Source organism: Ranitomeya imitator, chromosome 3 (assembly GCF_032444005.1).
Source record: "Ranitomeya imitator isolate aRanImi1 chromosome 3, aRanImi1.pri, whole genome shotgun sequence".
In the NCBI taxonomy this organism is placed as follows: domain Eukaryota; kingdom Metazoa; phylum Chordata; class Amphibia; order Anura; family Dendrobatidae; genus Ranitomeya; species Ranitomeya imitator.
Window position 1 is genome coordinate 477,896,071 of NC_091284.1, and position 17,466 is coordinate 477,913,536.

General features: G+C 41.5%; 1 protein-coding gene and 1 pseudogene across 1 annotated transcript in view; both read right to left on the reverse strand.

The window, feature by feature from the left end:
• Nucleotides 1–17,466, reverse strand: part of RASA3 (RAS p21 protein activator 3) — a 278,927-nt gene that overhangs the window by 73,014 nt on the left and 188,447 nt on the right. The window contains exon 6 of the mRNA XM_069757531.1: nucleotides 1,734–1,814. Within this exon, the coding sequence (XP_069613632.1) occupies nucleotides 1,734–1,814 (81 nt within the window). The remainder of the gene's footprint in view (nucleotides 1–1,733; nucleotides 1,815–17,466) is intronic.
• On the reverse strand, nucleotides 3,611–4,408 carry LOC138671481 (ras-related protein Rab-35 pseudogene; annotated as a pseudogene).

A 17,466-nucleotide genomic window follows, 5' to 3' on the forward strand; every position in this document is an offset into this window, starting at 1 on the left:
GGGGCCATGTACAGGGTGGAGCGCGGTAATTTGCTTTTTTGCACTGCATGCTGTGGCGGCACTGTCGGTCGAAGAGAGGGGAGAGTGGGTGTGGCTTACAGTGGCTGATGGGAGATTTGTATTCCTCTGCCTTTCAGTTGCCATCATGCAGTGGACACGTGAGGAGAGGTCATTTTGTGTTGAAGCGTATTTTTCAAATGCCCACTCGATCATTGCAGTGCAGCGTGCTTTTCGTTTACAATTCGCTGTTCCTCCACGCGGACGTGTTCCTGGACGGCAATCAATTGTAAATTGGGTGAATGCATTCAGAACAGCAGGGAATGTGTCATGTGTACGAAGGGGACCTGAGAGAAGGATTACAACACCACAAAACATCGAGAGAGTTAGAGCAGCAGTACTGCAATCTCCGAAACGCTCTGCTCGGAAGCAATCATTTGCTCTTGGCATTTCAAGACGTTCTCTCCACCGGATTCTTCATGATGAACTGAATTTTCACCCGTATAAAATGTGCGTGGTCCAACATTTGTCAGCATGGGACTATTTGACACGGCGGACCTCTTGTGAAGACATGTTAGCAACGATACCCCGTGACGCAATTGTGTTTTTTTCTGATAAGGCACATTTTCACCTCAGTGGGTGTGTAAACAAACAAAATATGCGTTACTGGAGTGAAACGAACCCCAGAGAAGTTCACGAGAGACCTCTGCATTCGGACCGCGTCACTGTGTGGTGCGCCATATCACGAGTAGGCATCATTGGTCCTTACTTTTTTCAGGATAATGGTCGTGCCATAACTGTGGACTCCGAACGGTACTTGTCTATGATACAGGATTATTTTCAGCCGGCTCTTGAGGCAATGGAACTAGAGGATACATGGTTCCAACAGGATGGTGCCACTGCACACACAGCGAGGGTTACCATGAATTGTTTGAGGCAAATGTTTCCTGGACGGCTTATCTCTTTGAGGGGAGATGTGAACTGGCCAGCACGCTCACCAGATTTAGCCCCATGCGATTTTTTCCTTTGGGGTTACCTGAAGTCTAAGGTGTATATCAACCGTCCCAACACCTTGGAAGACCTAAGGAACAATATTGAAGCTGAAATTGGCAGAATACCAGTGGACATGCTTGTTAGAGTTCATGAAAACTTCAGAAAACGTATGCAGCAGTGTGTGGATAGCGAAGGTCGACATTTGCCAGATACACTATTTAAAACCATGTAATTTAAAAATTCCATTACTGTTCAGTATAATTAAAATATAAAATAAATTTTTCTAATGATCATAATTTTTTTATTTCATTCCCAAATCAGCAAATTACCGCGCTCCACCCTGTATAACAGGATGGGGGACATATGTATACTAGGATGGGTGATATTAGTACAGAATTGGGGGACATTACCCCTGTAGCAGTGTCAGAAGAAGATCCATCCTCCCATAACAGTGCGTCAGGACCACATTTTTTGCTTCAATTTTTTTCCTTATTTTCCCTCTAAAACTTATGTGCGTCTTATTGGCCAAAAAATAATGTACCGTAGTTATTTTCTCCACTGTACCTTAGCACATAAAAGTCCCTGTTAGAATGAAAACGTTGACTATGTATTTAAATCAACCTTATACAGTTTGTCCTGCAATTAATAGTGTATTTAGTACATTACTAATATTACACATTTATTTTCCCAAATTTTAATTGGTCACACCACAATAAAGCACAGGAACCGCTCATAACACTTACCTTGTTGGCCCCAGCAAAGTTACAGTTGCATAAGGATCGCACTGTCCATTTACAATAGGTAGGCCACGGCATTCTAAAACTCTAAGAAAAAAGAGAAATAGATTTCTAAATCATATCACAATATCTAAAGCAGAATACTGAATAAAACGACAAAGGATAAAGCAAATATATCTTTAAAAATGAAGCCATCATCAGGATTCCATACCCCCAAACCAATTACATCTATCTAAAGGCTCTGTAATGCTGAATAAATCCCTGTCATGCTTATAGAAATCCATTTAGCTGTTTTAGAGACAATCATTATAATCTTATACTAATGATTTACAATTGCAGCAGGGTGGGACAATGCACTTGCTTCTCTCCGTATTTCTCACCAGCTGTCTGCCTCCTGTCTCTGACTGACGAGATCTCGCTGAAGCGCAGTCACTGCTTGGGGAGGCGCATGCATAGTAAGGTCCTGATGAGGTTGTGAGAGCTGGACTATCAATCTACACATGCGCCATCTTAGGATATGACGGTGCTCATGTAAAATTTGAAAGAATATGGACTTGTCATTCAGACACAAGAGGCAGGTAGTGGGTTGTGACTAGGGATAGAGGCAAGTGCATGGTCACTCCTCACTGCACTTGTGATTCATTTGAATAAGAGTTGAAACAATAGATTTCTATAAATCTTAAAAGGATATTTACAAGCAAGGTATGGATTTATTCAGCATCACTCAGACAGCTAATGAGGTAGTTCAGCTGCCTTTTAAATGGGCTACAAATCATGGATAGGAGAATAGAACGACCTGTGCTATCCAGCTCTTCCTAAAAACTGAACCAGTTAAAAAAACCTCTCAGCGCCATCTATGCTGGAGCCTCTGTCTGAGTCCTACATCACAGCGTCTAGCCACCTTGATGACACATAACTCCCATCTAGGCTGGCTGGGCACCTTCTGGCTTACTGACAATCAACCCTTATAAAATATAATTTTTAATAAGTTTAAAAATAGACCCAAAATAAGGTGAAAAGTGCAATGTGCAAAACATGTATTTTTATATATACATAGAGGGCTAGTGAAAACAGAAGGTCGGTTAGCACGATGTATGAAGAATTTTTCACTATACTCCCGTCCACAACAGTGATGCAATTGATAGTACCTTACTGTCTCTATGCGGGTATCGACCTAATCTGACAAGAAAATGCAGTCAGAATATAAGACACAGAAAAGACAACTATAGCCCTATATAAAGCCTCATCTGTTAGGATAGTGAAGGTAATGTGTAACTAAATTACCTAGAGAAATATCAAAGATCAAACCTGCAATACCTAAGCTGATGTAAGGAAGGGTTGCGTTTCTCTACGTATAATCCCTACTGCATAACTACCTATTTGCAGAGGTAGGCACCCTAAGTTGGCGAGAAATGGCGCCCCCCCACTCGTGAGTTGGCTGTCCCTAGGTTCCTACCAAAACCATTGTGAAGACATATATATAGTCCTAAAAAGAGGGGCAGTCTGGCCTGTAATTGCTAATATCAGTCCTTATGACCATAAATTAAGGTATTAGATAAAGCGAGGGAATATTAAATATATAGGGTTCGGAGGAGGGTAGGGGTTTGTGTGAAAAAGTGACAATGAATTAGCAAACACACCATTATACACACTACAATAAACCGTCAATGCAGATTGTAATAGATTGAAGTAAATATGATAGACAAAAAATTATATATTAAACTTTCCCACTGGCAATACACATAGGACAAGATAAATAACAGCTCATAAACAATAAAAAATGAGCATTATGCAAACCAGGAGCAAAGCATGGACAGATAGGTCACATGGCCTACCCTTGGGGAGGAGGCCTGATAAACATATAAATTCGATCAAAGAATGGCTTATCTGTATAGATGTGTTGCCCCAGGCAACTCTGGTCGACCTGAAAAACTAAACTCCCGTAAAGCCAAGTACCGTGTCAGCCGGACACTGTTCCCCTTCTTCCATATCCACCTCAGTGTGGCATGATTGGACACCAACCTAAACTTCCGTCCCAACAAATAGTATCTATAAGCATCCAATGCCCACTTGATGGACAGGCATTCCTTTTCCATGATGTAGTTCCTTTCACATGTGGACAGCTTCCTCTTGATGATGGTCACCACCTTGGTGGGGCGCAACCAGGCCTGGTTCTGCTTCTTGATCCTCAGCACCAGATGCATCATCAAGAAGAACATCTCCATGCTGTGGTTTTTCTTTGCAACAGTCTCAAACATTCTGACTCCCATCTGGTCACTGAACCTCTTTGCGCCTGCAGTCTTCATGCATTTTTGAGACGGGTCATCATTCTTATTACCCACAAGCACTATGCACATGGAGTGACAATTCTGCGTTATTTCGTAAAGCCATCGTTTCACATTTCCAAAGGATTCTAGGCTGGTCACTGTATAAACCACAATGACCCAGTCTGTGTGTTCTGGTAACACGTTGATGGTCCAAAACCTCTCCTGACCAGCTGATTCCTAGATCTGAAATTTTACCTGTTCTCCATCCAGAACAAAAGTCTGAATCTTAAAGTCAACTGATTGTTATGTAGCTTTCAAAGAAGGAGTTATTAGAGAATCTCAAGAGGAGACTGCTCTTCCAGAGTCTACAATCAGCAGAAGCTTTAATAAATGGTCGTAGTTGTTGGCAGTCATGACTGTGTCCACTGGCGCCCGGCACTACCCAGTCTAGTGTTAAGTATTGCTCTCTCTCGATCAGATGGTCTTTCCGGCCCTCGCCCTCTCTCTTTTGGTCAGGCGGTATCTCCAGCCCTCGCTATCTTACCCAGTCCGTATGGGGATCTCCCTGGGCAACCCAGCATTGACCCGGCCTTGACAGTGAGAGGATTAACTGGTCCATCACAATTTGTTCCACCATTTGTGGTGGAGTACAAGTCTCAAGCAGCAGCTATTTTTGCATTAAGTGCAGGAGGTCAAATATGCCTGCTATAATCCCAGAGGTGCACCTGTTGCGCCCTGACTGCCACGGTTATGCCCAGAGGAGCCAAGATCTCGGCCTTTTGCTTGCCATACCCCTTGAGATCCTGAAGGGTCAAGGTCATAGTACACCTTCTAAATTCCCCAGTCAGATAAGGCGCAAGCATCTCTGCCCACTGCTCTGGAGGCAGTTTCTGTCAGTCGGCCACCCTCTTAAACATAGTCCAGAAAGAGTCAACGTCATCATCCGGAGTACTCTTCTGCAATGCCCCTCATCATCTTTCTCATCAGGGACTCGTCATTTCGGTTTGGTGAAGGTGCAGTTTCCCTGCTGCACAGCCATCTGCTGCTGCTGTAATTGTTGTTCCTGTAGCTAGAACTGCTGCATCCGGAGTTTTTTTGATTTCCTACTGGGTCTGCTGTTGCTGCAGCCATTGCTGCTGATGCTGGATATTGGCCTGGACCTGCTGCTTTATCAGTTCATCCATGTTTCCAGCCTGTGCTTGAATAACAAACTGCCTTTAGCCAGGACATACAGATTTTATACGACAATCATCTGTGCTCCTTGGGATTTTTTCAACAATCATAGGGATTCCACTCTTTGGCAGCGGTTGAAGTAGGCACAGGCAGCAAAGTTCTAAGTCAAATGGGAAGATTTATTTAACTCATGAATCTTCACAGGAAAACAAGTATAGCATAAAATAAAAGCAAGCAATTCTCCAAGCAAAATAACTTCACGCTTGGCCAACTGCTGGCAGCCTGATCAGCACACAACAGAGGTGTTTCCATCTCTAAACTCAGACAGCTAATGAGGTAGCTGCATTTTAAATCGGGCTGCAAAGTCTTGATAGGAGAATGAGGACGATCAATCCTGCCCAGCTCTTCCAGACGTTCCAAAAACCCAGAACAAAAATCTTGGCCCATTTAAAAAAAAAAAAAACCTCTCAGCACTATCTGTGCTTGAGCCTTCGTCTCCGGGTCCAACATCAACAGCACTAGCTACCACGGTGACACACAGCTCCTATCCAGGACTTGTCTAGCAGTAACCTTGGAAATTCAGGGGGTTTGTGAGAGCTTCCATTTGTAATAATTATAAAATAATATTTCTATGGGTTGATTTGATTTTTTTGTTCACCTAGATTCATTTGTTAAAAAAATAAAATAAAAAAATAAATATTAGTAACAAAACCTTAGATGAAGTATGATATTGTAAGATGGTAGAACTGCAAAATGAGAAGAGAAGAGGAAACTAGGTTTAGTTTACAGCAGCTTTCCTGATCTTATTGCTTCAAACGTTTTTTTATTTTTTTTTTTAGAGGAGGATCTCTTATATAAACACTTTGGATGCTATAATATCAATATACAATAGGCTACAGGAGCTAATGCTGACATTGGAACGTCAAGCTGAATTTTTTTTCTCTACAACTACGATATGTCTAAAAGGTGGTCCTTCATGCGCACAGAGCTGAAGGTCCCATTGTCTAATGTATAAAATCCAGCCTATAGCTATGCAGTCTGCTGTTACTGAATTTAATTAGTGTTAAGTGCACACGTTGCAGAATTGCCGTGGAAATTTCCACGGCAATTCTGCAACTCCTGCCGCGGGTATATCGCAAGCGGAATTGGCATGCATATTCCCGCAGAAAACTAGCGTTTTACAAGCATAATTAGCTTGCAGAATGCTAGCGTTTTCCAAGCGATCTGTAGCAGGTTTGACAAGTGTGACCAACTTTTTACTATTGATGCAGCCTATGCCGCATCAATAGTAAAAGCTAGAATGTTAAAAATGATTTAAAAAAAATAAAAAAAATGGTTATACTCACCTTCTGACGTCCCGATCTCCTTAGCGGCTTCCATTCCTATAGATGGTGTGTGTGCAGGACCTTCAATGACGTCGCGGTCACGTGACCCCGACGTCATCGCAAGTCCTGCACACACACCATCTATAGGAACGGAAGCAGCTGCGTGCACCGCTGAGAGGCGGGAGGACTCCGGGGCCATCAAAGGGTGAGTATATCACGATTTTTTATTTTAATTCTCTTTTTTTTAACAATTATATGGTGCCCAGTCCGTGGAGGAGTCTCCTCTCCTCCACCCTGGGTACCAACCGCACATGATCTGTTTACTTCCCGCATGGTGGGCATTTCATCATGCGGGAAGTCAGCAGATCAATGCATTCCTAGGTGTGCGGAATCCCCGCGATTCCGCAAATTTAATGAATATGCTGCGTTTTTTTCTGGAATGCGATTCTGCTCAGGAAAAAAATGCAGCATGTGCACAAAAAATGCGGATTGCATTCTATTAAATAGGATGCTTAATGTGAGCAGGTTTTTTTCGCGGTTTTATAGCGTTTTTATAGCGAAAAACCGCGAAAAATCTACTACGTGTGCACACAGCCAGTGACTGTAATAGGATACCACTATTGCAAAAAGTCAGTTCATTAAATTTCTTCCCTTCAAAATATTCCACGATCAACTGCTGATTCAAAAACTGCAGAGCACCAAATCTCCGGCATTAACATTCACATAGAAACTGTGTGCCAGGAGCTTCAGGCCATTCATTTCCATGGCAGAGGAGATGTACTGTATGTAAGCCTTACATTACCAAGCATCCATAGAGTGGCGTAAAGCACACCACCACTGGAATCTGGAGAAGTATAAACGTTTTCTGTGGATTGACAAATCACTCTTCTCCATTTGGCAGTCTAATAGTCATGTCTTGGTCTGGCAAATGCCAGATGAACCTTAGTGGTCTGACAATGTGCCAGCTGTAAGTTTTGGTGGAGGAGAGGATAATGCTATAAGGTTGTTCTTCAAGTTATGGCTTAGGTCGTTTACACCAATGAAAGAACATCTTAATGCTTTAGCATACCAAGGCCTTTTGGACAATTGTAAGCTTTTATCTTTGTGAGAATAGTTTCAGAAAGACCCTCTCCTAGTTTAGGATGACTTGCCCCAGCACAGAAAACAAGGTCCATAAAGATACAGTCATAGCAGAAAGTGTTGGCACCATTGAAATTCTTCCAAGTATTTCGCCCCCACAAAATTATTGCAATTACACATTTTGTTATACACATGTTTATTTCCTATGTGTGTATTGAAACAACTTAAAAAAAAAGGCAAATTGGACAATTTCAAACAAAACCCCAAAAATGGGCTGGATAAAATTGTTGGCATAGTTCCAAAATTGCGAGTTAACAACTTTGCTTTAAGCATGCGATGCGCGTTCAAACTCACCTACAGCAAGGCAAGTAACAGGTGTGGACAATATAGAAATGAAAATTTAAACAGATAAAAAGGGTAGAAGTTGACTCAATCTTTGCATTATGTGTCTTTGTTTGCCACACTAAGCATGGAGAACAGACAGAGGATACGAGAACAGTCTGAGGACTTGAGAAACAAAATTGTTGAAAAATAAACTCAATGTTACAAGTGCATTTCCAGAGATCTTAAAGTTCCTTTGTCTATGGTGCGCAAAATAATCAAGAAGTTTATAACCCATGGCACTGTAGCTAATCACCCTGGACATGGATGGCAGAGAAAATTTGATGAGAGGTTGCAATGCAGGATAGTCCGGATGGTGGATATGCAGTGACAATCAAGTTCCAAAGAAGTTCACACTGTCTTGCAGGCTCAGGGTGCATCAGTGTCAGCGGGAACGATCAGTCAACATTTGAATGAAATGTAACGCTATGGCAGGAGACACAGGAGGACCCCAATGATGACACAGACAAAAAAGCTAGACTGCAGTTTGACAAAATCCTTCTGGGAAAGTATCTTGTGGACAGATGAGACCAAGATAGTGCTTTTTTTGTGAAGCACATCATTCTACTGGTTACTGAAAATACAATGAGGCCTACAAACAAAAGAACACAGTACCAGTCAAATATGGTGGAGATGCAAAGATTTGGGATTGTTTTGCTGCATCTGGGTGCCTTAAATGTGTTCAAGGCATCATGAAATCTGAATGTTACCAAAGGAGTTTTGGTTGCAATGTAGTGCCCAGTGTCAAAGCTGGGTTTGCGTCCTAGGTCTTGGTTCTTCCAGCAGGACAATGACCCCAAAATTACTTCAAGAAGCACCCAGAAATGGATGAAAAAGAATTGAAAAGTTTTGAAGCAGCCATTAATGAATCCATATCTTAATCCCATTGAACACCTGTGGAGAGATCTTAAAATTGCTGTTGGGAGAAGGCACCCTTCAATTATGAGACATCTGAAGCAGTTTCTAAAAGAGTGGTCTAAAATTTCAGTTGAAAAGTTTGTTGATGGTTATAGGAAGCAATTAATAATAGTTATTCCAAAGGGTGTGCAACCAAATATTAAGTTGAGGGTGCCAACAATTTAGTCTGGCCCATTTTGGGGGGTTTCGCGTGAAATTAGCCTTTTTTCTGAAGGAAATAAACATGTGTATAAAAAAAGCATGTAATTGCAATAATTTCCTGCAAGAAATACTTCATTTTCTGGAACAAATTCAAAGGTGCCAATGCTTCCGACAAGGACTGTATAGTTGGAAAAGTTTGGTTTGGAAGAGCTTAACAGGCCCGCACACAACCCTGTCAAACACCTTTTGAGTAAAGTAAAATGTAGATTGAGAGCCAGGCCCTCTCATCTGTCATCAGTTTCGGACATCCTGAATGCTCTTTTGGATGATTGGGTTAAAATTCCCATAGACACATTCCAAAATCTTTTAGAAAGATTTCTCCAAAGATTGAAAGTGGTCTTAACCAAGGGAAGAATTAATCATGGCATATCTTAATAGATTTAGGATGGAACGCCCTAAAAGCTCCTGTAGGTGAAAGGCGTAGTTGTCCCTATACTTTTATTTCAAGACGAAGCATATTTAATGTGCAGTCCACTATTTTATAACCTTGATTCGTGTGTCCTTGCTTTCATTTGGTTTTATCACCTGAGATACTTCTATAAGCACATCTATAGTAGATTTGAGTCATGAGGGTCACAGGTTGCATACACTACTTTATTCCTCTACCATTCCTTCTGATAAGTCAGAACATGACATACTGTGCTTCTGCGCTATATCTTGTTGCTACACTTTGTTCTTCGCATGTGCCGCAAACTGCAATTTTTCTGCTTTGCGCATGCTCAGACCACAAAGCCAACTCTCTAACTAGTAATCTATCTATATCTTTCAAGCTAATAATCCATCCAGCATAACATAATGTACATATGTCAGGAAGATGATAAACTACAGATATAAATGGAAAAAAACAAGGTTAAAAAGGAGATCATTGAAAACATATGTTGCTCACATGGAAGATTTATTTTGGCAATTAACAGTGGGAAAAGAGTCTGAGAAAAGTTCTCGTCATGCTTCAGAAAGCTGACTTGACAATTATAGGCTATGAGGGGAAGAACAAAAGCTTCTGTGGCAGGATGGAAGTTAGAGATGCCATCTTATGACCACACAACGCACTTTTTAGTTGCCCGTGAAAAGAACAGCAAGTTTGTTATTTTTTTCACTGAGCGCAATAAAATATGACCTGGCTACAAGTTCCATGCCCATCCACTGTTTCTATTTTATATGTAATCACTCCCTATATGCAGGCAACCAATCAGGAATTTCTGCGGATCCAACAAAAATAAAAAAACAAAAAAAGCTCTATCTAATCTTATATTCTGGATCTGGAATTACGTACTTGAAAATAAAAATTTCTTAAACTGCAAAGTTGTACAAAATGTGTGCAAAATCTTCATATTTGGGGTATCTATTCCAGTGTATTGTATGGCTACTGTAAATAAATTACATATCTTGCACGCTTTATGAGAAGGCAGGATTTTTAATGGCGTGATGTTTGAACCATAACTTTCTTGAGGTTTCTGGTCAGCCAGACATCATAAAGAGCGGTAGACAGCATATCGAATCAGTTCTACTTTTTGTGCTCTCTCACATTCTCTATGTGTAGGGAGGGGGAGCGGAAGTATCCCACTCCTCTCTGCCGCCTATTTACTGTATTACTGCAGAGCCTGCAGGCAGATGGCACTTTCCATTAATAAGATATATTACAAAGTTTAACAATAGGTACACTATAACCGAGAACAGGACATGCCATCAAAATGCATGGGTTGCTGACTAAGGGAAAATTCATTCTTGGCACAGCTTACTAAAAGACTGAGTGAACTGGATTTGAAAATAACAAATATACACTAACATTAAAGTGTTATTCACATCTTCAGAAATCGGCTTTGTAGGATAATGATTGTAATTTGAAGCAATTAAGTAATTTACTGCTTATTAAAATGTTAAGCCATTCTTCAAATATTACCACTTTAGTTTACAGATTGTTGCCTTGCAGACGACCACCGCTGCTAGACAGCAGAACAAGTTCAGTGCTTACAAGCTCTTCTATTGAGCTTGTAAGAACCGTTTTGAATCTAGCTAGGAATGCTGCAGAGCGCCATTATCTCCTAATCCTAACTGGTTCAGCACGGTGCTTGCAATTTAGACAGCACCAGTGGTCGGTTTCCTAGGCAACAAACTGTAAACAAAAGAATTTAAATATCTGAAAACACAGCTGCAAATTTTAATAAGGGAACTATCCAACAATACTCATTTATAAAGATGGGAATAAATCTTTAAGTTCCCAACGGTCCAATGGAGACATAAATATGTCAATTTTAAGATAAATAAAAAAAAAACTAAAACATCCGTGTGATAAACACCCATCTACAAGGTTTCCAAGGGGAGACTGGAGGATCAATTTGAAGCAAACTATTTCAATTGTTTAATCCATTAAAGATGTTGGCGGATTTTGTTCAATGTCAGCCAATGCTGACATTAGTTGTCCTGCAGTTTAAATGCCATATTGGGAAATGACAGTATGTTTACAAGGTGCAAATATGCAGCAGATTTGCATGCAGGGAATCACAAGAATTTACTAACAAAAAAAATTACAGCAGCAACATTCTGATTTACTTTTTAAGAAGAGTCATTCACAGGTATAAGGATAATACTTGCAGTGTAAATATACCTGCACGTCCTACAAAAGTTGGCATCGGAAATACTACAAAACATTCTAAAATTGCTATTATGAAAAGCCAAGATCATGACTTTTACATGTGGTTTATTTAGCTGCATTTGTATGAAAGTACGCAGTGGCCCCCATTTATCCCAAGTGTCGTCACGTTGGCTAATTTAAAAGGTAAATGTAGACTTTATTTTATGTTGTGACACATTTACAAATGCAAGTTCCCTACTTTGATAAATTTGTCACAACATACAATTCTGCCTTGGCTAAATGACATTACTTTTTCTATCCAGAGCTGGAGTAGGTTTTTTTTATTAAATGTCACATTTCATAAATGTGCCCTAAACCTGCCCAAGCGGTAAGTCACGCCAATGTATCCCTCCAGGTTTGCAAACTAATGTGAATGGCTTAGATGGCTCTAAATTCTGCTGCAAATAGTTAAGAAATACATCAAGGCGCTTTAATCATAGGAACAGATTTATCGTAAATGTGCCAGAATTTTAGAGCAAATTGCGCCAAACAAGTTGCCATACATATTGTGCACCAGCTGTTAGCTATAGACAAATTCCATAGCAGAATCCTACATTGCTCCAAATTTCTTAGAACAAAAATTCAGGTTAACAGTAAGCCAACCAAGATATAGAGGAAGTTAGAGAAAGGCATCCCTTTAACATCTATAAGGAAGTATGAAATCTATCACACCACTGCGATACACTTGGCGTATTTTCTGCCTCTTGGGTTTGAACTTATCACAATTTAGACACTACATACATTTTACCCATTAAGTCAAATGTGCAAAAATGGGGGTGCATATACACTCTACTTTTAAAAAGAGAGACAAAAGTAACACCAGACCAAAATATACAAGAATAGGTATAGTGGCTTGAGAAAGTATTCACACCCTTCGTTTTATACCTATTTTATTTTTACATTGTAAGCTGTATTTAAATATTTTTGTAATTGGATTTGTGTGTGATGCATCTGCACTAAATAGTCTAAGTTGGTGACGTGAAGAGATAAAAATGTAGGCAGTAATTACATTTATTGGATCAAATAGCAAAAAATTGGCATGTGCTTATTATGTACTCACCCTTTTTGCTCTGAAACCCCTAAAAATTTATGGTGCAATCAACTACCTTCATAAGTCACATGCTCAGTGAAAGGAAGTCCACCTGTGTGCAATCTAAGTGCCCCATGGTCTGTCAGTAAATACACACCATTTCTAAAAGGCCACAGAGGCTGCAGCACCATAAAGCAGGAGGCACCACTAACCAAACAACACCATGGAGACCAAGGAGATCTCGAAACAATTAAGTGACAAAGTTGTTGAGACGTACAAGTCAGGGTTCGGTTGTAAAAAAAAAAAATCCCAATCTCTGATGATTCCCCAGAGCAACATCAAATCCAATATCATCAAATGGAAAGAACATGGTACCACAACAAATCTGTCAAGAGAGGGCCGAACACCAAAACTCTTAGCCCAGGCAAAGAGGGCATTAATCAGAGAAGCAACACAGAAAGCAAAGGTAACCTTGCAGAGTTCCCAAGCAGAGACTAGAGCATCTGTCCACACGACCACAATAAGCCATGCACTGCATAGAGGTGGTCTTTAAGGAATAGTGGTAAGAAAAAAACCTTTAGTTACACACAAAAATTCTAAGGCTCGCTTTGCGTTTGCCAAAAGACATGTGGGAGATTACCAAAATGTATGGGGGAAGGAGTTATGATCACGAGACCAAAATTAAACTTTTTGGCCAAGGTAAACGCTATGTCTGGAGCCAAAACAACAGTTCATCGCCCCAAGAACACCATCCACACAGTGAAATATGGTGGTGGCAGCATCTTTCTGTGGGGATGTTTTTCTGCAAAAGGGACAGGGAAAATGGTCAGAGTTGAGGGAAAGATGGATGATGCAAAATACAGGGATATTCTTGAGCAAAACATGTTTCAGTCTGACAGTGATATGAGACTGGAACAGAAGTTCACCTTCCAACAAGACAATGATCCAAGGCATACAGCTAAAGAAACACTGTGGTGTAACCCATTTACGACCTTAAACGTATCCATACGTAGCGCAGGTCATCTGGTACTTAACAACCTCGGACGTATGGATATACGTCATACCTTTAATGCGGCAGCGCGACCGCAGTCGCAGCGATTGCATTAAAATTCTGCCGCCATGTTACTTCAGGCCACATGGAGTCATTGTCTTGGGGGGGGGGGGGGGGGGGGGGGTGAGCCCTTCCCCCCCCCCCCCCAGCAACTACGATTGCTGTGATTGGCTGTTCAATACTGAACAGCCAATCGCACAGTTTCTCATTGTTTCATGCAATCGATTGTCTGAAACACTGATGTCCAGCCTAGGTTCGGTGCTGTAAGAACACTGATCACAGGCTGGTGCCTAGCATTGCCGGCGTCAGTAGGGCCAGCTGATTGGTGCATTCGACGATGACATTGATTGCACCAAACAGAGCACAGACGCAGTATGACTAGGCTGTGACCGCCCTTGTACTTTCTCATTCTAGCTGTGGATTTGTACAGAGTGGTTACTCTGTCCCTCTGTGCGCAGTGCTTGGCCTTGTGGTGACACAGAAGCCTATGACATCACAATTGTAGGTGCTGCTGCCTGTGATCCTGCTGAATAAAGAATAGTTCCTGATCCCTCCCTAATACTTGCCTGATCTTTCATCGTCAGTGCCCACAGTTTCCATGACTTTTTCCCCGCTAGTTTTCTCCCCCTACTCCTCCTTTGCAGCACTGATCAGACATACACCACTAATTCGCACCCGTGCCTGTTTTTGGCAAACCTTTTTTTTTCCGATTTCCCATTTTTCATACAGTTTTTGCACCACGTCTGTGCGTGCATCCTACAGCCTTCGAGAGCTGGTCAATGACGAACATCACTGACAGGCCTCTGTTTTTGTTTTGTTTTTTCCAAATAAGAATCGAGTAAAAAATCATTTAGATTAGTCGATAGGACTAGATTAGGGACAGTAAAAACATACTGTAGTAATCGTCGTCTACTACGGTATTTTTAACTGAATTGAGTTTGTGTCAGAGCAAAAAAAAAAAAATCACCCGTGCATCCTACAGCCGTCGAGCGATGATCACTGATTCACATCAGTGATCAACCTCCGGTTGTTGTTTTTTTTTTTCGAAAACAAAATAAAAAAAATAATTTACATTAAGGACAGCAAAATATACTGTAGTATTTGTCATCTACTACAATATTTTTTACTTTATTGAGTTAGCGTAAGTGCGGAAAAAAAATAATCTGTGTGTCGTTCCTACAGCCATTGAGTGGTGATCACTGACTCACATCAGTGATCAACCTCCGGTTGCTGTTTTTTTCTTTTATCTTTTTCTTTCTTTTCTAAATAAAAAAAAAGTTAACAACAAAAGCACACATGCCTGAATAAAATTTTGTACTCATACAAACACCACATACATAAAAAAGTCACACCAGTCCCAAATCAGGTATTCAGCAGAGAAGGCAAGCACCTTCCTTTCCTTGGACACTGACAGAAAGGGTGTCACCTTCCTTTATTTTTTGCTCCTCAACCTCTTCCTCAAGTGATGCTGAACCGCCACACAGCCGCCCCAGGGCAGAAACTGCACCAGTACTCACTGTTACTGACCCCGTATGGACCTCACCCCCAAAAAATTATGAGTCAATGATTCCTGATTTTGTGGCGCAATAAGAAATCAAATTTGACACCACCGGTCTCACAGAAAGGGACTTTTTCAAAGTCTTTTCTCTGAGGATTTTGTGAACTTCGTGGTGGCTCAAACAAACTTATATGCCCAGCATTTTTGGCACAAACCACCCTTCATGATTTTCTAACTGGATTACTGTAGACGTGGTAGAAATTATGACTTTTGGGGCCTGGTCCTTCACATGGGGATAGTGAAGAAGGCAGAGTTGATGTTTTATGTAACACTTCAGCCGGGATCACATGCGAGAAATACGTCCAAGTCTCGCATGGCAATCCCCGGCCCTGCCGCCTGCTCTCCGAAGCGGAGCGTGCGGCCACATAGCCATACATGGAGCCGCACGCTTCGCTCCTGAGTGTCGGGTGCAGGGCCGGGGATTACCATGCGAGACTCGGACGTATTTCTTGCATGTGTGATCCCGGCCTTCAGGGTTCTGCATGGCCATAACCCATAAGTGTTTTGAGGCCATCCAAAAAGGTTTGCATTGCAGTAATAATGCACAATGTCTTCCCAACTTTGACAGTCTTTTCAAAGTTTGGCTGATCATTGAGCACTTCAACAAATTTGCAGAGATGTACTTGCCCCAAAGAGACATCTGGGTGGATGAGTTCCTAATCCAATTTAAAGAGAGGCTCAAATTCCGGCAATACCTGCCCAGTAAGAAGACCAGGTACAGAATCAGGCCATACAAACTGTGTGAGAGTACCTCAGAATACAAACACAAGTTTAGTGTTTACAAAGGCAAGGACTCCTGGACTGAACCCCTTGAATGCCACCCTGTCCTGGGAGTGAGTGGGAAATTGTGTGGTATTTGGTGCACCCACTGATTACCTCTGTGTAGATAACTTTTATACCAACATCCCACTCTTCAACTTCCTTTCTGAAAGAGCTATTGTAGCCTGCGATACTGTCCGCAAAAATCAGAGGCCTCTCTAACATGCTAATTTGGCAGCTGCTCAGAAAGGGTGAGAGCAGAACCCAATGTAGTGAAAACATGCTGGTGGTCAACTACAAGGAAAGAAGGGATGTCCTTTTCTTGACTACCATACATGGTAATGGCAGCATCTCCAGCGCTGTACGAGGTACCTCTACATGGGTCCACAAACCACACTGTGTACTGTGGTACAACAAGAACATCGAGGGAGTTGATCTCTTGGATCAAGTCCTCCAGCCGATCAGTGTCATGAGAAAAATCAAGGTGTGGTACAAGAAGCTGGCCATGCACATCATACAGATGGCAATGCACAACACTTTTGTGCTACCACGATGGACATCAGGAAGGAGTGGGCCCAGTACTTCCGGAACTGAAGGTGATTGTATCGTACCAGGCCAACATATCCCCGGGAAAGCAGAAAAAAAGGAAGGTCACAAAAGAGGTTAGAGTGTGTTACAGAAGGGGAATATGCAAGGACATCATCAATTCGACACCTGCCCCGACAAACCTGGCCTGTTTATAAAAAAAATGCTTCAGACTGTACAACACATCCATGGACTACTAAATTCATTTTTGACTTGCACAACTCACTATTGTAAACATGATGAACTCTACACAACTTAAGTATGGCAAACGCAACGTGATGCCAGAGAACATTCCATCAAAGTCTGCATTCAAAAACGTCACTCCTTCCCTTCCGAGCCATGACGTGCACCCAAACAGTAGTGTTTTCCCACATATGAGGGATCAGCGTAATCAGGAGAAACTTAAATTTTGGGGTCCATGTTCTCAATTTTTGTGAAAAAAGTTAAAGTACCTGAAGGGTTAATAAACTTCTTTAATGTGGTTTTGAGCAGCGGTGTCAAACTGCATTCCTCGAGGGCTGCAAACAGGTCATGTTTTCAGGATTTCCTTGTACTGCACAAGTGATAATTTAATCACCAACTCATTATTTGTGTAGGTGATTAAATTATCACCTGTGCAGTACAAGGAAATCCTGAAAACATGACCTGTTTGCAGCCCTCGAGGAATGCAGTTCGACACCCCTGGGCTCTGCTTTCCGGCTCCCAGACAGTACAGGAGGAGAGCAGAGCACAGCGCTGGAGGACAGACGGCTGTAGGTAAGTATGTAGTGTTTGTTTTT